The sequence below is a fragment of the Macaca fascicularis genome, chromosome 2 (genome assembly GCF_037993035.2).
Source record: "Macaca fascicularis isolate 582-1 chromosome 2, T2T-MFA8v1.1".
In the NCBI taxonomy this organism is placed as follows: Eukaryota; Metazoa; Chordata; class Mammalia; order Primates; family Cercopithecidae; genus Macaca; species Macaca fascicularis.
Window position 1 is genome coordinate 95,095,390 of NC_088376.1, and position 20,825 is coordinate 95,116,214.

General features: G+C 40.7%; 1 protein-coding gene across 5 annotated transcripts in view; it reads right to left on the reverse strand.

Annotated features, from left to right (window-relative positions):
• Positions 1-20,825, reverse strand: part of MCF2L2 (MCF.2 cell line derived transforming sequence-like 2) — a 254,021-nt gene that overhangs the window by 14,913 nt on the left and 218,283 nt on the right. For 4 of the 5 annotated variants that reach the window (XR_012430895.1, XM_065540255.2, XM_065540256.2 and 1 more), the window contains 4 exons: positions 14,209-14,424; positions 12,495-12,587; positions 12,243-12,321; positions 1,483-1,516 (listed from right to left, as the gene is read on the reverse strand). Coding sequence is in view for 3 of the 5 variants with exons in the window: in XM_065540255.2 (XP_065396327.1) it covers positions 1,483-1,516; positions 12,243-12,321; positions 12,495-12,587; positions 14,209-14,424 (422 nt within the window). In the remaining 2 variants the exon portion in view is untranslated. Of the gene's footprint in view, positions 1-1,482; positions 1,517-12,242; positions 12,322-12,494; positions 12,588-14,208; positions 14,425-20,825 lie in introns of those variants that run through there. The other variant, XR_012430896.1, reaches the window with a different exon arrangement.

Consider the following 20,825-nt stretch of genomic DNA (forward strand, 5'->3'; position numbering starts at 1 on the left):
TTTATTGACCCGAAATGCCAACTATGATAGTAACTCTTTTGCGTTAGACGAATCCAGTGAATAAACACCTACTAAGCATTGGAGGTCCAAGAGGAATAAGATATGCCTGAGCTAAACCTCCGGCCTTGCTTGCAGAGTGGTTTGCTGGCCTTGTCTGATTATTCAATGAGTGCTTTCATTTGTTTATTCACTAAATATTTACTGAGCACCTACAAAAGTGCCTGGCACTGGTAGATGAGGCCTGAGGGAAGCTAAAACTAATAAGACAACCTCCATGCCCTAAAGGAATTCATGATCTAGTAGGGAGAAAATGTAAACACACAATAAAATTATAGCATATTAAACGCTGCAATAGAGTACTCTGTAAGAGTGTGGGGGCAAAGAGGAGGGGTAGAAACAGCTGCTTTCTAGAGCCCTCACCTTTTCCACTTCTCTCATCTTTTTGGGTTAGGGTCTGGGTGGGTTCCACAAGGATCGGGCCAAATGAGCTTAGAAAAACTAAGCAGACTCCTGTATCAGAACTGGATCACAGTAGACAGGTGTTTTCAACAAACATATTGAGTATCCCTGAGTGCTTTGGGCAGGAAGAGGAATTATAGACGAAGAGGTTTGTAAGCCACAGTAATAGATGGGGCAAGGAGCACCAGTGAGAACTTAACCGTGAAAGAAGTCTGAGCACACCTTCCTCCCAGACAAGGGGGAATAAAGAAAGGAAGATGATCAGGAGAGTTCTGAGTGGAGAGGGGAAAGCCGGGGGAGGTAACATCAGAGGGTGCGTTGGCCCACTCAGCAAAGTAGGAGGCAGGGCAGCCTTGTGAAAATAGGAATGGAATAGAAAACTCAAGCAAACAGCCAAAAGCAAGGACAATTAGGGAAGGTTTTGAACTGGCAGATCTACCTCAACTGGCAATACAGCAAGTGTGCACCAGAAAAGATATCCTAGCTAGCAGTGGGGTTGGGAATTGATTTAATATCCTAGGCTAGCAGTGGGGTTGGGAACTGATTTATTGTTTAATGTTTTATATTTATTTACATATATATGTACTTATTTATTTATTTTTGAGATAGGCTCTTGCTCTGTCACCCAGGCTAGAGAGCAGTGATGTGATCTAGGCTTACTGCAGCTTTGACCTCCTGGGCTCAAGTGATCCTCCCACCTCAGCCTCCCGAGTAACTGGGACTAAAATTGCGCCACCACCCTAGGCTAATTTTTGTATTTTTTTGTTAGAGACAGGGTTTCACCATGTTGCCCAGGCTGGTCTCAAACTCCTGGGCTCAAGCAATCCATCTGTCTTGGCCTCCCAAAGTGCTGGGATTACAGGCATGAGACACTGCACCCGGCCAGTATTTTTTAAAAATTGGAAATCCCTTGTAATAAGCCAAGTGTTGGGGGAAGAAAAGCAATAAAAGCAATGACATGGACTCAATATGAAACATCCAAAGCATCTGACACGTCTTTAAAATAAAAAAATCAGTACTCACCTTGTGCTTATTTCAAACTGTGGATTTCCTTGGTCTAAAATTTAAAAAAACAAAAAACAGCACTCTCAACTTTAAGCTAATTTGAATTGATTTTACATATTGATTTTTAAATACACATATATGCATACAGAGAATACTATAAAAATATATAAAGGTGTGTAGGTCTTGATCTTATTTTCCCAGGAATTCAGAAAACGTTGCTGCAGTCCCTGGGCTCACGTGGTCCTGGCATCCTCCCCCACGTCTCTAGCCCATCCTGCTGAGTTTCCTGCATGCATTGATTCTGGGTCCATCCAAGTTTCTACAGTTAGCTCCATTAATACTGAATTAAAGAATAAACAGTGTACCCATCAAATGCTGATTTTTTTCCATGTGAGCCCAAATTCTGTGACTTGATGAGGGAAAAAATCATGAGTCCCTGGGAGAGCGATAAGAGTCACATTCTTTACTAAAGTGTTGTCCCAGGTATGAGCATAACACCAGATCTCAACCTCCAGAGGCCCCCCACTGCCTCCCATGGCATAAAAGCCAAATTTCTTGGCCTGATATTTGAGGCCATCTCAGTCTTTTTCCTTCCACCCTATTCCTGACTGTCCCAGGCTAGGCTCCAGATCATCACTGAATGTGCTCACTTCAAGGCAGCTCTGTGATTTTCAAGGTTCCTGGGCCTACCTTTTACTACCGATGTGACTGGCAACGTGTTGCCCAGTTGCTAGGATGGGATCATAGCCTTGATTTCTGCCAGGACTGGGGCTTTGCCTTGTATCCCACCCACAGCACTACCTGCTCCTGCACCCTTCCGGGTGGGGCCTGACCTTTCCCCGCAGTCTCCCTACACCTCCCGATCATAGGTAGTCATGCCACAGCTGAGGAGCTTGTCCCAAACCTCAGTGCCTGCCTCCCTCCTCAGCTTCTTGTGCTGCTGTATCTCACCCATCAGTGACACGCTTCTCTTCCCTGCCCAAGCCCTAGCTGACTCCATAACACCTGGGTACAATGTCCTCTTCTGCCTGGTTATCTCTGAGAGGCCCTCTCTCTAAATCCCTCATTGGCTCCCACTGTCCTTCCTCTCACCCATGGCCCTGAGGTCACTCTATGCTTTGGCCAGTGTATAGGGTTATTATGCTTAACAATCCACAAAGGTTGAAAGGTGTTGTAGGATGGTGTAAAAATGAATCTAGGAGATAATGTTTATATGTCAGAGCTTTGTAAAGTGCTCAGCAGGCATAAGGTACTGACAGTCCTGATATTCCTGATCTTGGAACCTGGGACACCATCTTCTCAACATTGCTTGGATACCCTCAAGGGTATCCAGAGAGCCTGAGTCTGCATTCTGCTCCTGGTTCAGCCCAGGGCCCTGGTTCCCACTCACTCACCATCCACTGTGGGCCCTCTCTGAATTCTTAGAGCCCTTGCCATTTGCATCACTCACAGAGACATTTCATCAGACCCTACTTGGTGTACTAGGCTCAGGAGACTCCGTTCTGCTGCGGATAAGTTGTGTAAAATTGACCCTCTGCTTGCACATCTGTAAAAGGAAGGGGCTGGTACAACACCACTGGGCCTTTCAGTTCAGTAGTGTTTTTCTTTTTATCTAAACTACAGGCTAGGGCCTGGTTTTGCTTCTTATCTAGATTTTTGCATTCCTGTCACAACCTAGAGAGCACAGTGCAGGTCTTAAGGAGGGCTTGAGAAATCTCTTTCTGAATTGTCAACTGAATAAATGTCATATCTTCATAACAAACTTGTCTTTTTCTGCAGGGCCAGGAAGGCAGCAGGGGAGTCAGTTAGAATTTAAATTTTAGATTAAGCTTAATATTGTTAAGAAGTCAATTCTCACCAAATTGGTCTAGAGGTTTTACATAATCCTAATCAAAATCTCAATTAGTTTTTTTGAGAAGTTGACAAGCAGATTCTAAAATATATATAGAAGTATAAAGGACAGAGAATAATCAAAACAACTTTAAAAAGGAAGAACAAAATTAGAGGACTCTAACTACCTCATTTTAAGACTTATTAGAAAGCAGCAGTAACCAAGATAGTGAGGGACTGATGTCAAGGACTTATCAGAAAGCAGCAGTAACCAAGATAGTGAGGGACTGATGTCAAGGTAGACAAATAAATCAATGGAAATGAATCAGGCATCCAGAAATAGATGCACCTACATAAATAGTCAGTTGGAGAAAGAATAGTGTTTTTAACAACTGGCAATGGAAAAACTAGAACATCAATATGCAAAGGACTGAACTTTGATCCATACCTCACACCACATACAAATCAAAAACAGAAACAAACAAACAAACAAACCAACACCCAAAATGGATCAGCGACCTAAATGTAAAACTATAAAACTTCTGGAAGAAAACATAGGGAGGAAATCTTTATGGCATTTGGATAGTGATTTCTTAGGCAGGACACCAAAAGCATGCTCCATACAATTTTAAAATTAAATATTATAAGAATTAAAGTCTTTTGCTCTTCAAAAGTTACTCTTAGGAGAAAAATATGCCACACACTAAAAGAAAATATTTACAAAGCATTAAAAGGACATGTATCTAGGATATACATAAAAATTCTCAAAACTCAATAATAAGAAAACAATGAGCAAAAGATTTGAACAGACACTTCACCAAAGAAGATATAAAGATGGCAAAGCAGCACATAAAGAGATGCTCAACCATTAGTTACTAGAGAAAAGCAAATTAAAACCTTAATGACATGCCACTATGCCCCTATTAGAAATCTGAAAATTTTAAAGACTGACAATACCAAGAATTGGTGAGGACATGGCACAAGTGGAATTCTCATACATTACTATGGGAATGGAAGATGGTATAATCACTTTGGAAAGTAATTAGAAATTTCCTAAAAATTAAACATACACCTACCATATGGCCAAACCATTATACTCTTAGGTATTTACCTAAGAGAAATAAAAACACATGTCCACAGGAAGACTTGTACTTGCATGTTCATAGCAGCATTATTCAAAATGGCCCCAAAGCAGACACAAATCGGATGTTCATTAACAAGTAAATAGATAAAGAAAATGGGGTCTAGCCAAACAATGAAATACTACTCAGCAACAACCAAAATATGTACTATTGTTTACAAAATGCAACATAGACGAATCTCAGAATAAATATGCCAAGGAGAGAAGCCAGACCAAAAAAAAGTACATACTGTATTATCTCTTATGAAATTCTAGAAAATGCAAACTAACCTCTAGTGATAGAAAGGAGATCGGTCATCACCTGGGGTGGGTGAGGGAGGGGCAGGAGGAAGGGAATGCAAAGGAGTGTGAACAAACCTTTGCGGATGATAGGCATGTTCATTATCCTGACTGTGGTGATGCCTTACAGATATATACAGATGTCAAAACTTATCAAATTGTACACTTTAAATATGTGTGGTTTATCGTGTCATTATACCTCAGTAAAGGAGTTTTAAAAATTATAGTAAAAAGTCTCTACCTAGAAACCTTAATAAGCTAAAATGTATGTCCCCAGGACTAACCCTAGCTATTCTATAGTTCTGGGGTGGAACCAGAAATCTGCATTTGTAGCAAGCCCTTCAAATAATTTGAATGCAGGTGGTCCTTAAACTACCGTTTGAGAAACACTGACTTAGTGAGTAAGGATTTCTAAACAAGCTTGTGACTAGAATGTTGTTTCTGCAGGAAACAAGTAATTTTTTCTACTAGTGTTACCATATCATTCCGTATTAAGCCTCTAGGACACTCCTATTCAATTACCACAACATATATTTAACATAATATTAATAGTTGTAAAACAAAAGCAAATCATAGTTTTTCCCATCTTATTTTTATACAAAGTAAAATCAATGATATAATCTTGTTACTGGTTCTTGGCAGTTACCTACAGTTTAAATCAAGAGCTTATGTTGCTTGGTTTTTGTGACAGAAAACTGATGTGGTGGCTTCCCAGTTACACTACTTGGTTTATCTTTTCCCTTATCTTATGATGCACACCCCTTGCACATTCCTGAGCAGCTGATGATCACAGAAGACCTAGAAAAAGTGTGAGCTAGTTGCATTCCTGCTATCTCTAAAGACAAAGGTTATCTTTTCATTTTTATGTGATTTTTCTTACCCAAAATGCAAACCACTGCCAGTATAAATGATGGAAGATAGACTTTCCACATGAGACTGACATTTCTTCACCCTAGTAACATTACCTGAGAGGAACATCAGAACTCAATTGATAAAGTTTGCTGTGGATTTTCCCACCAAATATCCCTACTATTATGAGAATTGGTTCAAAAACAAAACAAAACAAAAAAACAAAATGAAAGGATAAAGCCTACTTAAAGATGATTTTTGCTTGCTGAAAGGAGTACAGCATGTGACATCAGTCAAAATGGTGGAGAAAAAAACCCTCCCCAAATTCTCTTCTTTGTGAAAGCATGGAAAAAACTGGCCAAAAATGGTCAGAAAATTTATTTTCAGAACACTGGAAAATTTTTTTCCTTTTTAAAAATTTTTTATTATACTTTAAGTTCTAGCGTACATGTGGACAATGTGCAGGTTTGTTACATGTGTATACATGTGCCATGTTGGTGTGCTGCACCCATCAACTCATCATTTACATTAGGTATATCTCCTAATGCTATCCCTTCCACTTCCCCCTAACCCACGACAGGCCCCAGTGTGTGATGTTCCCCTTCCTGTGTCCAATTGTTCTCATTATTCAATTCCCACCTACGAGTGAGAACATGCGGTGTTTGGTTTTCTGTTCTTGCGATAGTTGGTTCAGAATGATGGTTTCCAACTTCATCCATGTCCCTACAAAGGACACGAACTCATCCTTTTTTATGGCTGCATAGTATTCCATGGTGTATATGTGCCACATTTTCTTAATCCAGTCTATCATTGATAGGCATTTGGGTTGGTTCTAAGTCTTTGCTATTGTGAATAGTGCCACAATAAACATATGTGTGCATGTGTCTTTACAGCAGCATGATTTATAATCCTTTGGGCATATACCCAGTAATGGGATGGCTGGGTCAAATGGTATTTCTAGTTCTAGATCCTGGAGGAATGGCCACACTGTCTTCTACAATGGTTGAACTAGTTTACACTCCCACCACCAATGTAAGAGTGCTCCTATTTCTCCACATCCTCTCCAGCACCTGTTGTTTCCTGACTTTAATGATTGCCATTCTAACTGGTGTGAGATGGTATCTCATAGCGGTTTTGATTTGCATTTCTCTTGGCGAGTGATGATGAGCATTTTTTCATGTGTCTGTTGGCTGCATAAATGTCTTCTTTTGAGAAGTGTCTGTTCATATCCTTCGCCTACTTTTTGATAGGGTTGTTTGATTTTTTTGTTGTAAATTTATTTAAGTTCTTTGTAGATTCTGGATGTTAGCTCTTTGTCAGATGGGTAGATTGTAAAAATTTTCTCCCATTCTGTAGGTTGCCTGTTCACTCTGATGGTAGTTTCTTTTGCTGTGCAGAAGCTCTTTAGTTTAATTAGATCTCATTTGTCAATTTTGGCTTTTGTTGCCATTGCTTTTGGTGTTTTAGTCATGAAGTCCTTGCCCATGCCTCTGTCCTGAATGATATTGCCTAGGTTTTCTTCTAGGGTTTTTGTGGTTTCAGGTCTAACACTTAAGTCTTTAATCCATCTTGACTTAATTTTTGTATAAGGTGTAAGGAAGGGATCCAGTTTCAGCTTTCTACATATGGCTAGCCAGTTTTTCCAGCACCATTTATTAAATAGGGAATCCTTTCCCCATTTCTTGTTGTTGTCAGGTTTGTCAAAGATCAGATGGCTGTAGATATGTGGTATTATTTCTGAGGGCTCTGTTCTGTTCCATTGGTCTATATCTCTGTTTTGGTACCAGTACCATGCTGTTTTGGTTACTGTAGCCTTGTAGTATAGTTTGAAGTCAGGTAGTGTGATGCCTCCAGCTTTGTTCTTTTGGCTTAGGATTGTCTTGGCAATGCGGGCTCTTTTTTGGTTCTATATGAACTTTAAAGTTCTGTGAAGAAAGTCTTTGGTAGCTTGATGGGGATGGCACTGAATCTATAAATTACCTTGGGCAGTATGGCCATTTTCACAATACTGATTCTTCCTATCCATGAGCATGGAATATTCTTCCATTTGTTTGTGTCCTCTTTTATTTCACTGAGCAGTGGTTTGTAGTTCTCCTTGAAGAGGTCCTTCACATCCCTTGTAAGTTGGATTCCTAGTTATTTTATTCCCTTTGAAGCTATTGTGAATGGGAGTTCACTCATTATTTGGCTCTCTGTTTATCTGTTATTGTTGTATAGGAATGCTTGTGATTTTTGCACATTGATTTTGTATCCTGAGACTTTGCTGAAGTTGCTTATCAGCTTAAGGAGATTTTGGACTGAGATGATGGGGTTTGCTAAATATACAATCATGTCATCTGCAAACAGGGACAAATTGACTTCCTCTTTTCCTAATTGAATACCCTTTATTTCTTTCTCCTGCCTGATTGCCTTGGCCAGAACTTCCAACACTATGTTGAATAGGAGTGGTGAGAGAGGGCATCCCTGTCTTGTGCCAGTTTTCAAAGGGAATGCTTCCAGTTTTTGCCCGTTCAGTATGACATTGGCTGTGGGTTTGTCATAAATAGTTCTTATTATTTTGAGATATGTTCCATCAATACCTAGTTTATTGAGAGTTTTTAGCATGAAGTGCTGTTGAATTTTGTCAAAGGCCTTTTCTGCATCTATTGAGATAATCACGTGGTTTTTATCTTTAGAGAACACTGGAAATTAAATGATGGCTTGCAGCAATCTGGAGAGCATTTGTTCAAGGAAAATGGCTGTGTCTCAGTATGAACAGTGAGCTTTTTAACTTGCCCTATTTCTATCCTCCCCTTCCTTGGGGGTAGCCTTAGAAATGAACAGCCTGCAATGATGGTGAAAATCAGCAGTCTGGCAGCCATGGGAGGGGCAGAACAGGAATGGGGGACCTATGGAGCCTCAGTCTTATAGAATTATCATTATTTGACCTGTCCAGGGGTTTCTAGGAATACCCCACCTGCAAGACTGTCTTTATTAGGCCTGACTCAGAACTTGCCCAATGTGAAAAGTCTTTTCCCCAAAGGCCTTTGTAGAAAATGATTACAGGCAATTGTTTAACTTCTTGGTTGCTTGAGGTATTGGCTAACAGTGGGGCAAACATGGGCTAATCAAGAAATTTAAAAGGGAAAGCTCAGGAATAAGATGCTCATAGAGGCTTGTAAAGGCTCCAAAATATTTGTGAGACTCTAGAAGACCATGCACACATTTCCTGTGAATATGTTCAGGACAGATCTGAGAAGGCCCCATGATCTTACCTCTGGCTGATCTTGATGATCTGCACACACAGAAAGTGAAGGCTAGGCTAGAACTGTCAAGTGCCAGGCTGAGTGAGAAGGTGTGCCCTAATGTGCACACAGAGCCCCTTGGCAAAGACTAGAAGACTTATTGGTTTCAGGTGTTTAAAGAAATCTCTGTCGGGTCATTAGTATTTAAATCACTAAGCTAACTGAGCACAGGCTTCAAGGGCTGCACATAAATATAGACTTCACAGAATTCGTTTAGAAAAGTCACTAAAACAAACAACAATAAACAGTAACAACAACAAACAGGAGAGGTGGGAAAGTCCAATTTCCAGAGTTGCTACATTATGTTATTTAAAATGTCTAATTTTAACAGAAAATTATGAGACATATAAAGAAATAAGAAAATGCAGTCTATACCCAGGGAAAAAGCAAAACCAGTCAATAGAAACTGTTCTGAGGCTGGGTGCTGTGGTTCATGCCTATAATCCCAGCACTTCAGGAGGCTGAGGCAGGCGGATCACCTGAGGTCTGGAGTTCAAGACCAGCCTGACCAACATGGTGAAACCCCATCTATACAAAAACAAAACAAAACAAAACAAAACCCAAAAATTAGCTGGGCATGGTGGTGTGCACCTGTAATCCCAGCTACTTGGGAGGCTGAGGCAGAAGAATCACTTGAACCCAGGAGGCAGAGGTAGCAGTGAGCCAAGATTGCACCACTGCGCTCTAGTCTGGGCTACAGAGCAAGGCTCTGTCTCAAAAAAGAAAGAAAAAAAGAGAAAGAACAAAAGAAAGAAAGAAAGAAAGAGAGAAAGAAAGAAAGAAAATAACTCTTCCTGAGGAAGCCAAGATACTGACCTTACTAGACCAATACTTTAAATGAACTATTTTTACATGTTCAAGAAGTGAAAGGAAATCAAATATGAAGACTAAAGGAAAGTAAAAGAACAAATCCTCATTAAATAGAGAATATAAATATTTGTTTTAAAGGACCAAACAGAAATTCTAGATTTCAAAAGTATAATAATTGAATGAGAAATTCACTAGAGTGGCTAGATAGCAGATCTGAGTAGGCAGAAGAAAGTATGAGAGAACTTAGATATAGGTTAATTGAAGCTATCCAGTCTGAGGAAGAGAAAGAAAGAGGAATGAAGGAAAAATGAATAGAGCCTCAGGGACTGCGAGATACCTTCAAGCATGCTAATAATGCATAATGGCAATCTCAGAAAGAGAGAGGGGTAAATGGGCTAAAATAATATTTAAAGAAACAATGGCTGAACATTTCCCAAATTTGATGAAAAACATTAATCTTTACCTTCAAGAAAGTCTATAAACCCCAAAAAATATAAATTCAAAGAGATCAAGATCCACACCTAGACATATCATAATCAAACTGTCAACAAAGACAATGAAAGAATCTTGAAAGCAGCAAGCATACAGAAGGACTCTTCAATAAGATTAACAGCTGATTTCTATCAGAAATCACAGAATCCAGAGGGCAATGGCATGACATATTCAAAGTGCTTAGAAAAAAAAGAGTGTCAACAAAGAATTCTATACCTAAAGGCAATTTATTTCCAACAATGATGCCAAGACCATTCAAAGTGGGCAAAGAATAGTCTTTTCAATCAATGGTTCTGGGACAATGGATATCCACATTTAAAAAAATGAACTTGGGTCCCTAATTCACATCATATACAAAAATTAACTTGGAATGAATCAAAGACTTAACTGTAAGAGTTAGAACTATAAACTCTTTGCAAAGAACACTGTCAAGAGAGTAAAAAGACAATGCACAGTATGGGAAAAAATACTTGCAAATAATATATCTGATAAAAGTCCAGTATCCAGAATAACCATAAAATGACAAGCTAATTAAAAAACATACAAAGGAGTTAATAGACATTTCTACAAAGAAGATACACCAATGACCAATATGCATGTTAAAAGATGCTCAACATCACTAGCCATGAGGGAAATGTAAATCAAAATCACAATGAGATACCAGTACATGCCCACTAGGATGGCAATAATAATGATAATAATAAGGTTATTATAATGAACAATAAAAGTGTTAGTAAGGAAATGGAGAAAATTGAACCCAACTATTATATTGCTGGTGTGAATGTGAAATGGTGGTATTGTTTTGAAAGATGATTTGGAAGTTCCTCAGAAAGTTAACAAAAGTTACCATATGGTCTGGCAATTCCACATACATACACTCAAGAAAATTGGAAATAAAGATTCATACAAAAATCTGTACACAAATATCCATAGCAGCTTTACTTACAGTATCCAAAAAGGGGAAAAAACCCAAATCTTCATCAACTAATGAATGGATAAACAAAGATGGTATATCCATACAATGGACTGTTATTCAGCCATAAAAATGTATGAAGTACTGATAGATACTACAACATAAATGAAACTTAAAAAAATATGCCAAGTGAAAGAAGCTAGACAGAAAGGGCTATATATGTAATGTGTAGAGGAAAATCCAATAGAGATAGGAAATACATTAGTGATTGCCAGGGGCTGGGGGAAGAGGAAAGATGGAGAATGATTGCTAATTGGTACTGAATTTTTTTGTTGGGAGAGAGTTATGAAAATATTTTGGAAGTAGAATTAGAATTAGGTTGTTAAATACTTTAAAACAAAAAACAGACGGGCGTGGTGGCTCACGCCTGTAATCCCAGCACTTTGGGAGGCCGAGGCGGGTGGATCACGAGGTCAGGAGATCAAGACCATCCTGCCCAACATGGTGAAAACCTGTCTCTACTAGAAATACAAAAATTAGCCAGACGTGGTGGCGCACCTGTAGTCCCAGCTACTCGGGAGGCTGAGGCAGGAGAATCACTTGAACCTGGAAGGCAGAGGTTGCAGTGAGCCTAGATGGCGCCACTGCACTCCAGCCTGGGCGACAAGAGAAAAAACTCCGTCTCAAAACAAAACAAAAGACAAAAGTAAAAAGTAAAAAAAATAGAATTAGACTAGGGATGGTTACTGAGCCTTGTGAATAGTCTAAAACCCACTGAATTGTGTACTTTAAGACAGTAAATTTTATGGTATGTTAATTATATCTTGATGTTTTAAAAAAGTAGTACAGTGTCTGAAAGGTAGTATTGGCCATTTGAATCTCTGTTAACATTTTCTTGGGTGGCCTTCAGATTTTTGATTAAGAAGTTGACCTTGGCAATTAGGTGGTGGGGGGAACACAACCAAAAGGGACAAACCAGCACAACCACACACAATCACACAACCCCTCCACCTCCACCACAGTCAAAAGCGAGCACAGGTGCTTCCAGGGACTGTGAAAATGTGGCCACATTTGTTTTCCCAGCAAACCATTTTCTTTAACAATATCCCCAATTTGCATATCCCCCACTGAGCTGAAATCAGTATAACTCTACAGGCGAAAGTCAGCAGGGGTAACCTACCTGTAATATTATTTTGTTGTTCCATCAATAATTTACTTATTTCTGAAAACCAACAGTCTCTGATTTCTTTTGAAGCTGCCTGCAATTACACATAAGAAAACACCATGAGTATAAGACTACCCTGAGTATTAATTGCAGAGTTTTTATTCTCCCAGTGACCGTTAGCATAATGAGATAGAAAACACTCGTCGAGTTATGGGAACACAATGAGGAAAGAGTAGAGGAGACCCATGGGGAAGGCATGAGCTTTACCTGCAGGATGTATTTCTCAAGTCCATTTCGACTGGCAATTTCAAACTTTCTATGGCTCCCCCTTCCAAGCTGGCGAATTGAAAGTGTCGTCAACTATTATAAAGAGGGAAGAGAAATGTTCTATACCATCGTTTTCTGGTTTTAAAATAGTCCCTGTCAATCACTCTAATCCTTTCTGTCCCTGACAGCTCTCTTCTTTCATCTTCCTTTCAAGTTTTTGCTTTCCTCTCTTAATGACCCCAAGACAGCATAAAACACAATCTGGTACAGTGTCTTCTGTCTCATCTGCTTCAGAAGGTAACACAGACTGTTAACTTTCCACTGTATCTTTCTGCAGGAGGCGCTGCAGCCCTCAGCCTTTCAGTGAAGAGACCATTTCTCCTTCAACACCTATTTTACAACTTTCTTTTTTTTTTTTTTTTTTTGAGACGGAGTCCCGCTGTGTCGCCCAGGGTGGAGTGCAGTGGCCAGATCTCGGCTCACTGCAAGCTCCGCCTCCCGGGTTTTTACGCCATTCTCCTGCCTCAGCCTCCCGAGTAGCTGGGACTACAGGTGCCCGCCACCTCGCCCGGCTAGTTTTTTGTATTATTTAGTAGAGACAGGGTTTCACCGTGTTAGCCAGGATGGTCTCGAACTCCTGACCTCGTGATCCGCCCGTCTCGGCCTCCCAAAGTGCTGGGATTACAGGCTTGAGCCACCGCGCCCGGCCACAACTTTCTACATAATAGTAACTGAACAAGGATCCATTAAGAAACATAAGCAACAAGGCCGGGTGTGGTGGCTCATGCCCCTGTAATCAGTCCTGTAATTCCAGCACTTTGAGAGGCCTAGGTAGGTGGATCACCTGAGGTCAGGAGTTCGAGACCAGCCTGACCGACTCGGTGAAACTCTGTCTCTACTAAAAATACAAAATTAGCTGGGTGTGTTGGTGCGCACCTGTAATCCCAGCTACTCGGGAGGCTGAGGTAAGAGAATTGCTTGAACCTGGGAGGCAGAGGTTGCAGTTAGCCAAGATCATGCCATTGCACTCCTGCCTGGGCAACAAGAGCAAAACTCTGTCTCAAAAAAAAAAAGAAAAAGAAAAAAGAAACATAAATAACAAAGGCTACTATGAACAAATTAACAGCTTTAATCACAAGAGCATAAATGTATAGGTGTGTGACTCCTGTATGTGTGTGTGTGTGTGTGTGTGTGTGTGTGTGTGTGTGTACCTGATAGCTAACTGGCTATACAGATAGCTAAACAGTTTCTAAACAGGCGAGAAAACAATGCTTGGTGTGGGCCTGGGTCCCTTAGACCCCAAGGTCAGGACAATGCCTGCACTTAGACACAAAGATGCACCGTTGAGAAGGGCAAATCTAAGATGAAATCCAGCCCATGTTCTCACCACTATGCCTTTCACCTCTCTTTCACCTCTTTGCCTGGAGGAAAGAGGGTACTTTTACTAATTAGTTTGTCCAGACCGGCTACCATACAGTCTTTTTTCTCTAGTACAAAGGCATCTCCTATGCCAGCCCTGGCCCTGTCTAGAGACTGATCGTAAGCTCTGACCCTGGAGTCAGACAGACCTGGGTACGGATTCTAGCCGTGTGGGGTGGTATTTGGCAAGTTAACTTCACCTCTCTGCACTGCAGCTTCCTCATCTGTAAAATAAGGAAACAATCTCTCTCTTTCTGCACAGGGCAACTCCCAGATGCAATAGGACTCCCTTTACCTTCATGGCCTTCTTGAAGCTGTAATGAGGAGACAATCCCTGGTCCCCAGGCTCCATTCGTATCTTACAGAACACTATTCCCCTTTCAAATAGGTAGATTTGCCTCTGGCTGGGCTTAAATCGAATCAAATCCTTCATTTTATAACGATCCTTGTGAATTGTCCAGACGCTGAAAGGGCCGTGCAGCAACAGCTTGCCTAGTTTTCCAATGTCATCCTTTTGGAAACACACATACAGGAAAAGAAGCTGTAAAATTACTTGACAGAGAAAGAAGCCTTTGTGGCCTGTTTTCAAATTTTAGAAAGCATGCTTCTTTGAAGTTTACAATTCTAACAGTGCTATTCAGGCTGATCTGTCACTAAATCAAAACTACAATTTTGTGAGCTTCACTGAGTGCGGCACCGTTTAGTTATACAAGGAAATCAATTCAGCTATGAAAGGTAATGCTACACGTAAAGAATGCTAGAAATACTTGAGCTAGAGATAGGGGACTGTGATATTTTTGACTCAGTTAATTTTTAACTAGCAGAATTCAATTTCCTCTGCACTATGTTTGATACGTGACAGTCTCCTTCAAAGGGACAAGAAATTAACATTTCAATTATGTCCAGGAGAGACAGAATTTTGGCTGCATTATGGACCCATGAGCATCTGTGTGTTCCATCTGCATCCTAACTTCTGCTTCAGGTATATGAGAATCTGAGAACATGAAGCTTTTTCTGAAAAGAGAAAGTTTAGTATGATCTAATCTTCATAACATTGTAATGGAAACATTAACTGCATTCAGCTCTGGGTTTTTCAGAGTGAGTCAACAGTGCCAAGATAATACCAAATGACAGGTAAAAGTCTGTTTGACTCTAGGTATATACTGAGTTGCCTCTCTCTCCACCAGCAAGGCCGCCTTTGTCACATGTCTGGTTGAAAGTCCAAATGAGATGACCCTGCCTTCTCTGAGCTCTCTTCAAAAGACAGTGGACTAAGACGAGCTGGGAGCGAGACATTTTATCTGGTATTTTTCAAAACTTTGATTGCTTAAAGCAGGTAAGAATTCATTTCCCTGAATAAAAACACCAAAAGGAACAAATTATTTGAAGGGGACAAAGACAAAGAAATCTCCCTAAGTGACCTCTAGCTGAGATCAATCCTTATGATTCCTGAGTTAATACCGGAAATACGTACTCCATTCATAATTCATTGGGCATTTTTATAATTTATAGTTTATATGTTAGGCAAACTTTAGGTTTGTTTTTTTTTTTTTTTAAAGAATTGACTTAACTTCTGAAACATTAAAAGAAAAACTTCAAGAGCAATAAACTCTAGTCATTTCTATGGTGTCTATGGCATTATTTTCTATGTTAATTTTTTATTTTCTTCTTTGGAAAATTTATATATGTCGACTGCGGTGAATAAAACCCTCAAACGTCCAGGAACGAGGCCTTCTTTCCTAAAAGCCAGTGCTCCTGTTCTGTGTTAACAGTTCACCACATTCCAAAACAGAAGGGTGGATAGGCCCATGAGGACCCTGGATAACTTTTTCACTCTATCTGCATCCATCAAGGACCTACTCAAATGTGATCACTACAGATCTTAGTGATTGCTTTTTCCTTTAAACGCATTCAGTTCGTACTCAATATCGACATAAATAGTGCAGGAAGTATGTTTTCGTAAAAGCAACTGGTAGAAGCAGATACTTAATATTCGCTGCATAAACACATGTCATCGGCACAGGTTGAGCATCCATAATTTAAAAAATCTGAAATCCTCCAACATCTGGAACTTTCTGAGAACCAGTATGACACTGGAAGCGAAAAATTCCATACCTGCCCACATGTGATGGGTGGCAGTCAAAACACAGTCAAAATTTTGCTTCACGCACCAAATTATTTTTTATTTATTTATTTTTTTGAAATGGAGTCTTGCTCTGTTGCCCAGGCTGGAGTGCAGTGGCACAACCTTGGCTCACTGCAACCTCCGTATCCTGAGTTCAAGGGACTCTCCTGCCTCAGCCTCCCGAGTAGCTGGGATTACAGGCGTGCATCACCATGCCCGGCTAATTTTTGTATTTTTAGTAGAGCTGGGGTTTCGGCATGTTGGCCAGGCTGGTCTCGAACCCCTGATCTCTGGTGATCTGCCCGCCTTGGCCTCCCAAAGTGCTTGGATTACAGGTATGACCAACTGCACCCAGCCTTCATGCACAAAATTATTTAAAACATGTAAAATTACCTTCAGTCTAACTGTATAAGGTATACATGAAACATAAATGAATTTCGTGTTTAGACTTGGGTTCCATCCCCAACATAACTCAATATGTATATGCAAATATTCCAATCCTCCCCTAAAAAAAAAAAAAGTCCAAAACACTTTTGGTCTCAAGCATTTTGGCTAAGGGATATTCAAACTTGTAGTTTCTATCTTACAATGTATTCACTCTCTACCTCACTTTAAACATTTGACACATCTTAGAGAAATACATACAGTATAGGCAGATAGAAAATAACTGAGAGAATTAGGGTGAAGAAAAAGCAAAGAAGTTGGGAGGTTGGCGCCTGCCTGTAGTCGCAACTACTTGGGAGGCTGAGGCAGGAGGATCACTCGAGTCCATGAGTTGGAGACCAGTCTGGGAAACATAGGGAGATCCCCATCCCTAAAAATAAAGATAATAAATCAGAAGAACTGTTCCAGAAGGTGTAGAAGATGAAAGAAAAGATGAAGAGGTTATATGTAAAATGCATATAATAAAGTCATTTAAACTTGCTGCAGACTTGGCTCTGACTTTCTAATAGCAATACAGAGGGAAACATGGTGAGTGATATGATTTATTGTGTCTGAAGACATACACAAACAAGTTGTTCAGGAAAAGCACAGCTATTCCTGTTAAGCTATAAGAAACATTTCTCCCAATGATATGTTGTCACTGAGCAACATCCTCAACCACGCTCTACGTTAGAAAGAGGAACATGTTTTAGGTAAAGCTGCTCGTAAGAACACATGCGGTCAGTGTGGAGGCTCAACTGTCAAAGTAATTCTAGAAGAGGCTAGGATGATGGGGGAAGGGGCATAAGTCCAGGTGTCCTCTCTTTAATGACTTGTGGAAGATGGGGTGACGTGAGTTAAGGCATCCGCAAGGCTACAGACTATTACTGTAGAGGAAACAGCCCCAACCAGAAATGCTGAAGAGGCAGCCTCAGGCAGCTAGGTTTGTGCTTTATTACCTCTGAACCCTCCTTCTCACCCCATCCATAGCCATGCTGCTGTACCTTCATAGGCAAGTTTTGAGGTTCTCATGAGATTTTGGGGGAACACTCTTCAACTCAGTACAGGGGCATCACTGAACAAACTCCTTGGATGAATCAGTATTCCCTCAGAGTGATGAGTATTTTGCTTCCTGTCCCGTACTCCCAAGCACCACTAAATGCCAATAAATAAATACTAGGGAATGCCAATAAATAAATACATAAATACCAGGGAACATGTATCTGAAAGAGGTTGTGCAACGTGGCCTCTGACCTTGAGATCAATTACAGTCTAGTTGGAAAGAAAAGGTACACATGACGGAAAAGGTCATTCTTGCTCCTACTCAGGGATGTGAATTCAGAGAGGCACCAGCAGCTGACCATAGGGCCCCCAGCATAAAACAATGTGCCAGGGGTTGGAAGTGGCAATGTGGTATCTCCCTGAACTGAAGAAAACAGGAGGATGCGGTGACCAGCAGGAGATGGGGCTGTGAGATGCTTTAGGGGAAAGCAGGCAGCAGAATAAACAAAAAGGAAACGATTATGAAGAAGGTGAGTCATTAGAAATTATGAGGAAGAGGAAGACACTGACGGAAGGGAAAAAAACAGTCAGTAGGTGGCAAGAGGAGGGGCGAGCAGGCATGTAGGTGCACTTGACACATACAGGCAGGGCACACGGGTAAGAACCCCGGCTCCCTCCCCAGGCCCAGGCCCCAGAGCTGCTGTGGATCCCAGGTTTGTTCAGTTCCCATCTCCATGAGCCTGGCTTTGCCACTGTGACTTCTTGAGACGCCGCAGGTCAGCTTTCCAGTAAGCCTATTATCACCGGAAGTGACTGGAGAGAGTCGCTGGGTCTTTCAAGTCTGGCAGAAACATATGGGCACATATCCTCTGGGTCATATTGCACAATGGTTCTCAGACCACACATATGACAGGATCGCCCATCTCCACGCCCAAGGTCCAATCTCCAGCGGGTGAGCACATGCCCTACCCGGTGCTGATGAAGAGCAGGCACACACGCTTCACCGTCATCACGGTGTGTGCTGTGTGGAGCTACTCCACCTCCAACAGGAAGCTGCAGGGACATTCCCTGAGCAGGAGCAAGAATGACCTTTTCCATCATGTGTACCTTTTCTTTCCAACTAGACTGTAATTGATCTCAAGGTCAGAGGCCACGTTGCACAACCTCTTTCAGATACGTGTTCCCTGGTATTTATTTATTTATTGGCATTCCCTCGTATTTATTTATTGGCATTTAGTGGTGCTTGGGAGTAGGGGACAGGAAGCAAAAGACTCATCACTGTGAGGGAATACTGATTCATCCAAGGAGTTCATTCAGTGATGCGTCTGTACTGGGTTGAAGAGTGTTGCCCCAAAATCTCATGTCTATGAGAACCTCAAAATATGACCTTATTAGGAAAGAGGGTCTTTGCGGATATAATTGGTTAAGATGGGGTTGCACTTGGTTAGGATGTGTCCAAATCCAATGACCAGTGTCCTTATCAAAAGAGAAAACAAAGAAATGGAGACGCACGCTGAAGGAACAGCCATGCGAGGGCAGAGGCAGAAATTGGAGTGGGGCAGCTCTCAGTCAAGGAACTCCAAGAATTGCCGGCAGTCACCGGAAGCTCTGAAGAGGTAAGGAAGGATTCTTCCTGAGAGCCTTCAGAGGGAATGTGGGCCTGCTCACACCTTGACTTTGGACGTCTAGCCTTCAAAACTGTGAGAGAATAAATTTCTGTTGTTTGAAGTCAAGTAGTTTGTGGTTCTTTGTGACATCAGCCCTAGGAAACGAATATACTCCCAACTGTTTTCCACTAGTAACAAGTGTGGCCATATCACACGGTGTGTGGAAGAACCTGATGGTTGTGAACTCAGAGATGGAATATAGGGGCTACCTCAAACGAGTAAGTGATAAGTTAGATGGCCTCCTCTGTACAAGAAGTGATAGCAAAATCAATTAGTAAATGCTACCATTTTCATGCCTGGGCATTCTGTAGGTCAGAGCCCCGATACAAGGATTTCAAATGTGACTACATTGGCCAAATGAAGAGTCTGGCTGAGAGACTGAATCTAGGGAAGCTGGCCTCAGGAAGAGCTTCTTTTGGGTGCCCACGTTTCCATTCCTGGTAGTAAGAGTTAATGTGACTGTCACAAACTTATTGCACAAAGAAGCAGGAAACATCTGTATAAATGGATCCACACAGAGCCTGAGTCCAGAAATGAAAAGCAGAAGCTGTTGGAGCCTGTGATTACAATAGTCAGGGGCAAAAAGGTTTCTTCCTTTCCAGCCTGAGCAGGTCCCCATATAACTTACCACTAGGGCTGTTTATTCAGCATCTGCTGGGCGCCAGACACAGTGCTTGGTGCCTTACCCATCATTTAATCCTCATTTACTGCCGGCAACCACCTGCAATACAGGTGTTATGGAGGGGGCGGAGGGTGGAATGAACAAGATACTTTGCCTGGGTCACTAGGATTATTTACTCAGCCCTATCTCTGCAGGTAACACTGGGGTAAGGAAAGAGGAAACTGCAATAGAAATAAAATCCTGGCCCTAGCCCACAACGAACTTCTAATACAAATACATCCTTTAGTGGTTTATATAGATTTGTTCCAAAAAGGAAGACTGTTCCATTCAATCTTTACAATTCAACTTTGGAACTTGTCCCTGGCAAGTCAGAATTTAAATGCATCTCTATTTTGCATTGGATTTGAAAAAAACTTTTTTTTTTTTTTTTGCAAATGCATAGAAGAAAATTATATCTCAGTGTTCCACAAAACAAACTTGTTTGGAAAAGAATTTTAAACTTCTGTGATTAAGTTAGACCCAGGACTAATTGAATATGCATAAAAAGGAGAAAATATAAATATCAGAAGGGATTTTTTTTCTAGTTGTTTTCTAGTTGTTTAATTGTGATAATTTAATTATCACATTCAATTTCTTTCCTTTATAAAACCAGGTTAATATTAAATTTCAAGCAGAGAAACTAAGAGGTTAAACTCTGGATTCAGCCATGCATATAGCATGTGATTATAAACACCTGTAATAAAACTCTACAAAATGGAGACAGAGTCTCAGAATCATTTGAGCTGAGTTAGAGGTAGTTGTTAGTCAACTCTAATCAGAATCAGATAAAGAGTGGAATAGCACCCTGGATAGGGAATGAACAAAAAATAGTCCAAACTGACAGCCATGTAATCTTGAGTGAGTTAACTCTTCTTCCATGGATCTTCTTTTGAATCAGAAGGTTGAAAATTCCAATGCCTACTCCTCCATAATTCAACAGGATTATACAAAACTGTCAGGAGAAATCAGCTAATGTATTAGATGTAAAAGTAAGTTAAGTCTTAGTAGAAAAGGCACCAAAAAGCATCTGGCAA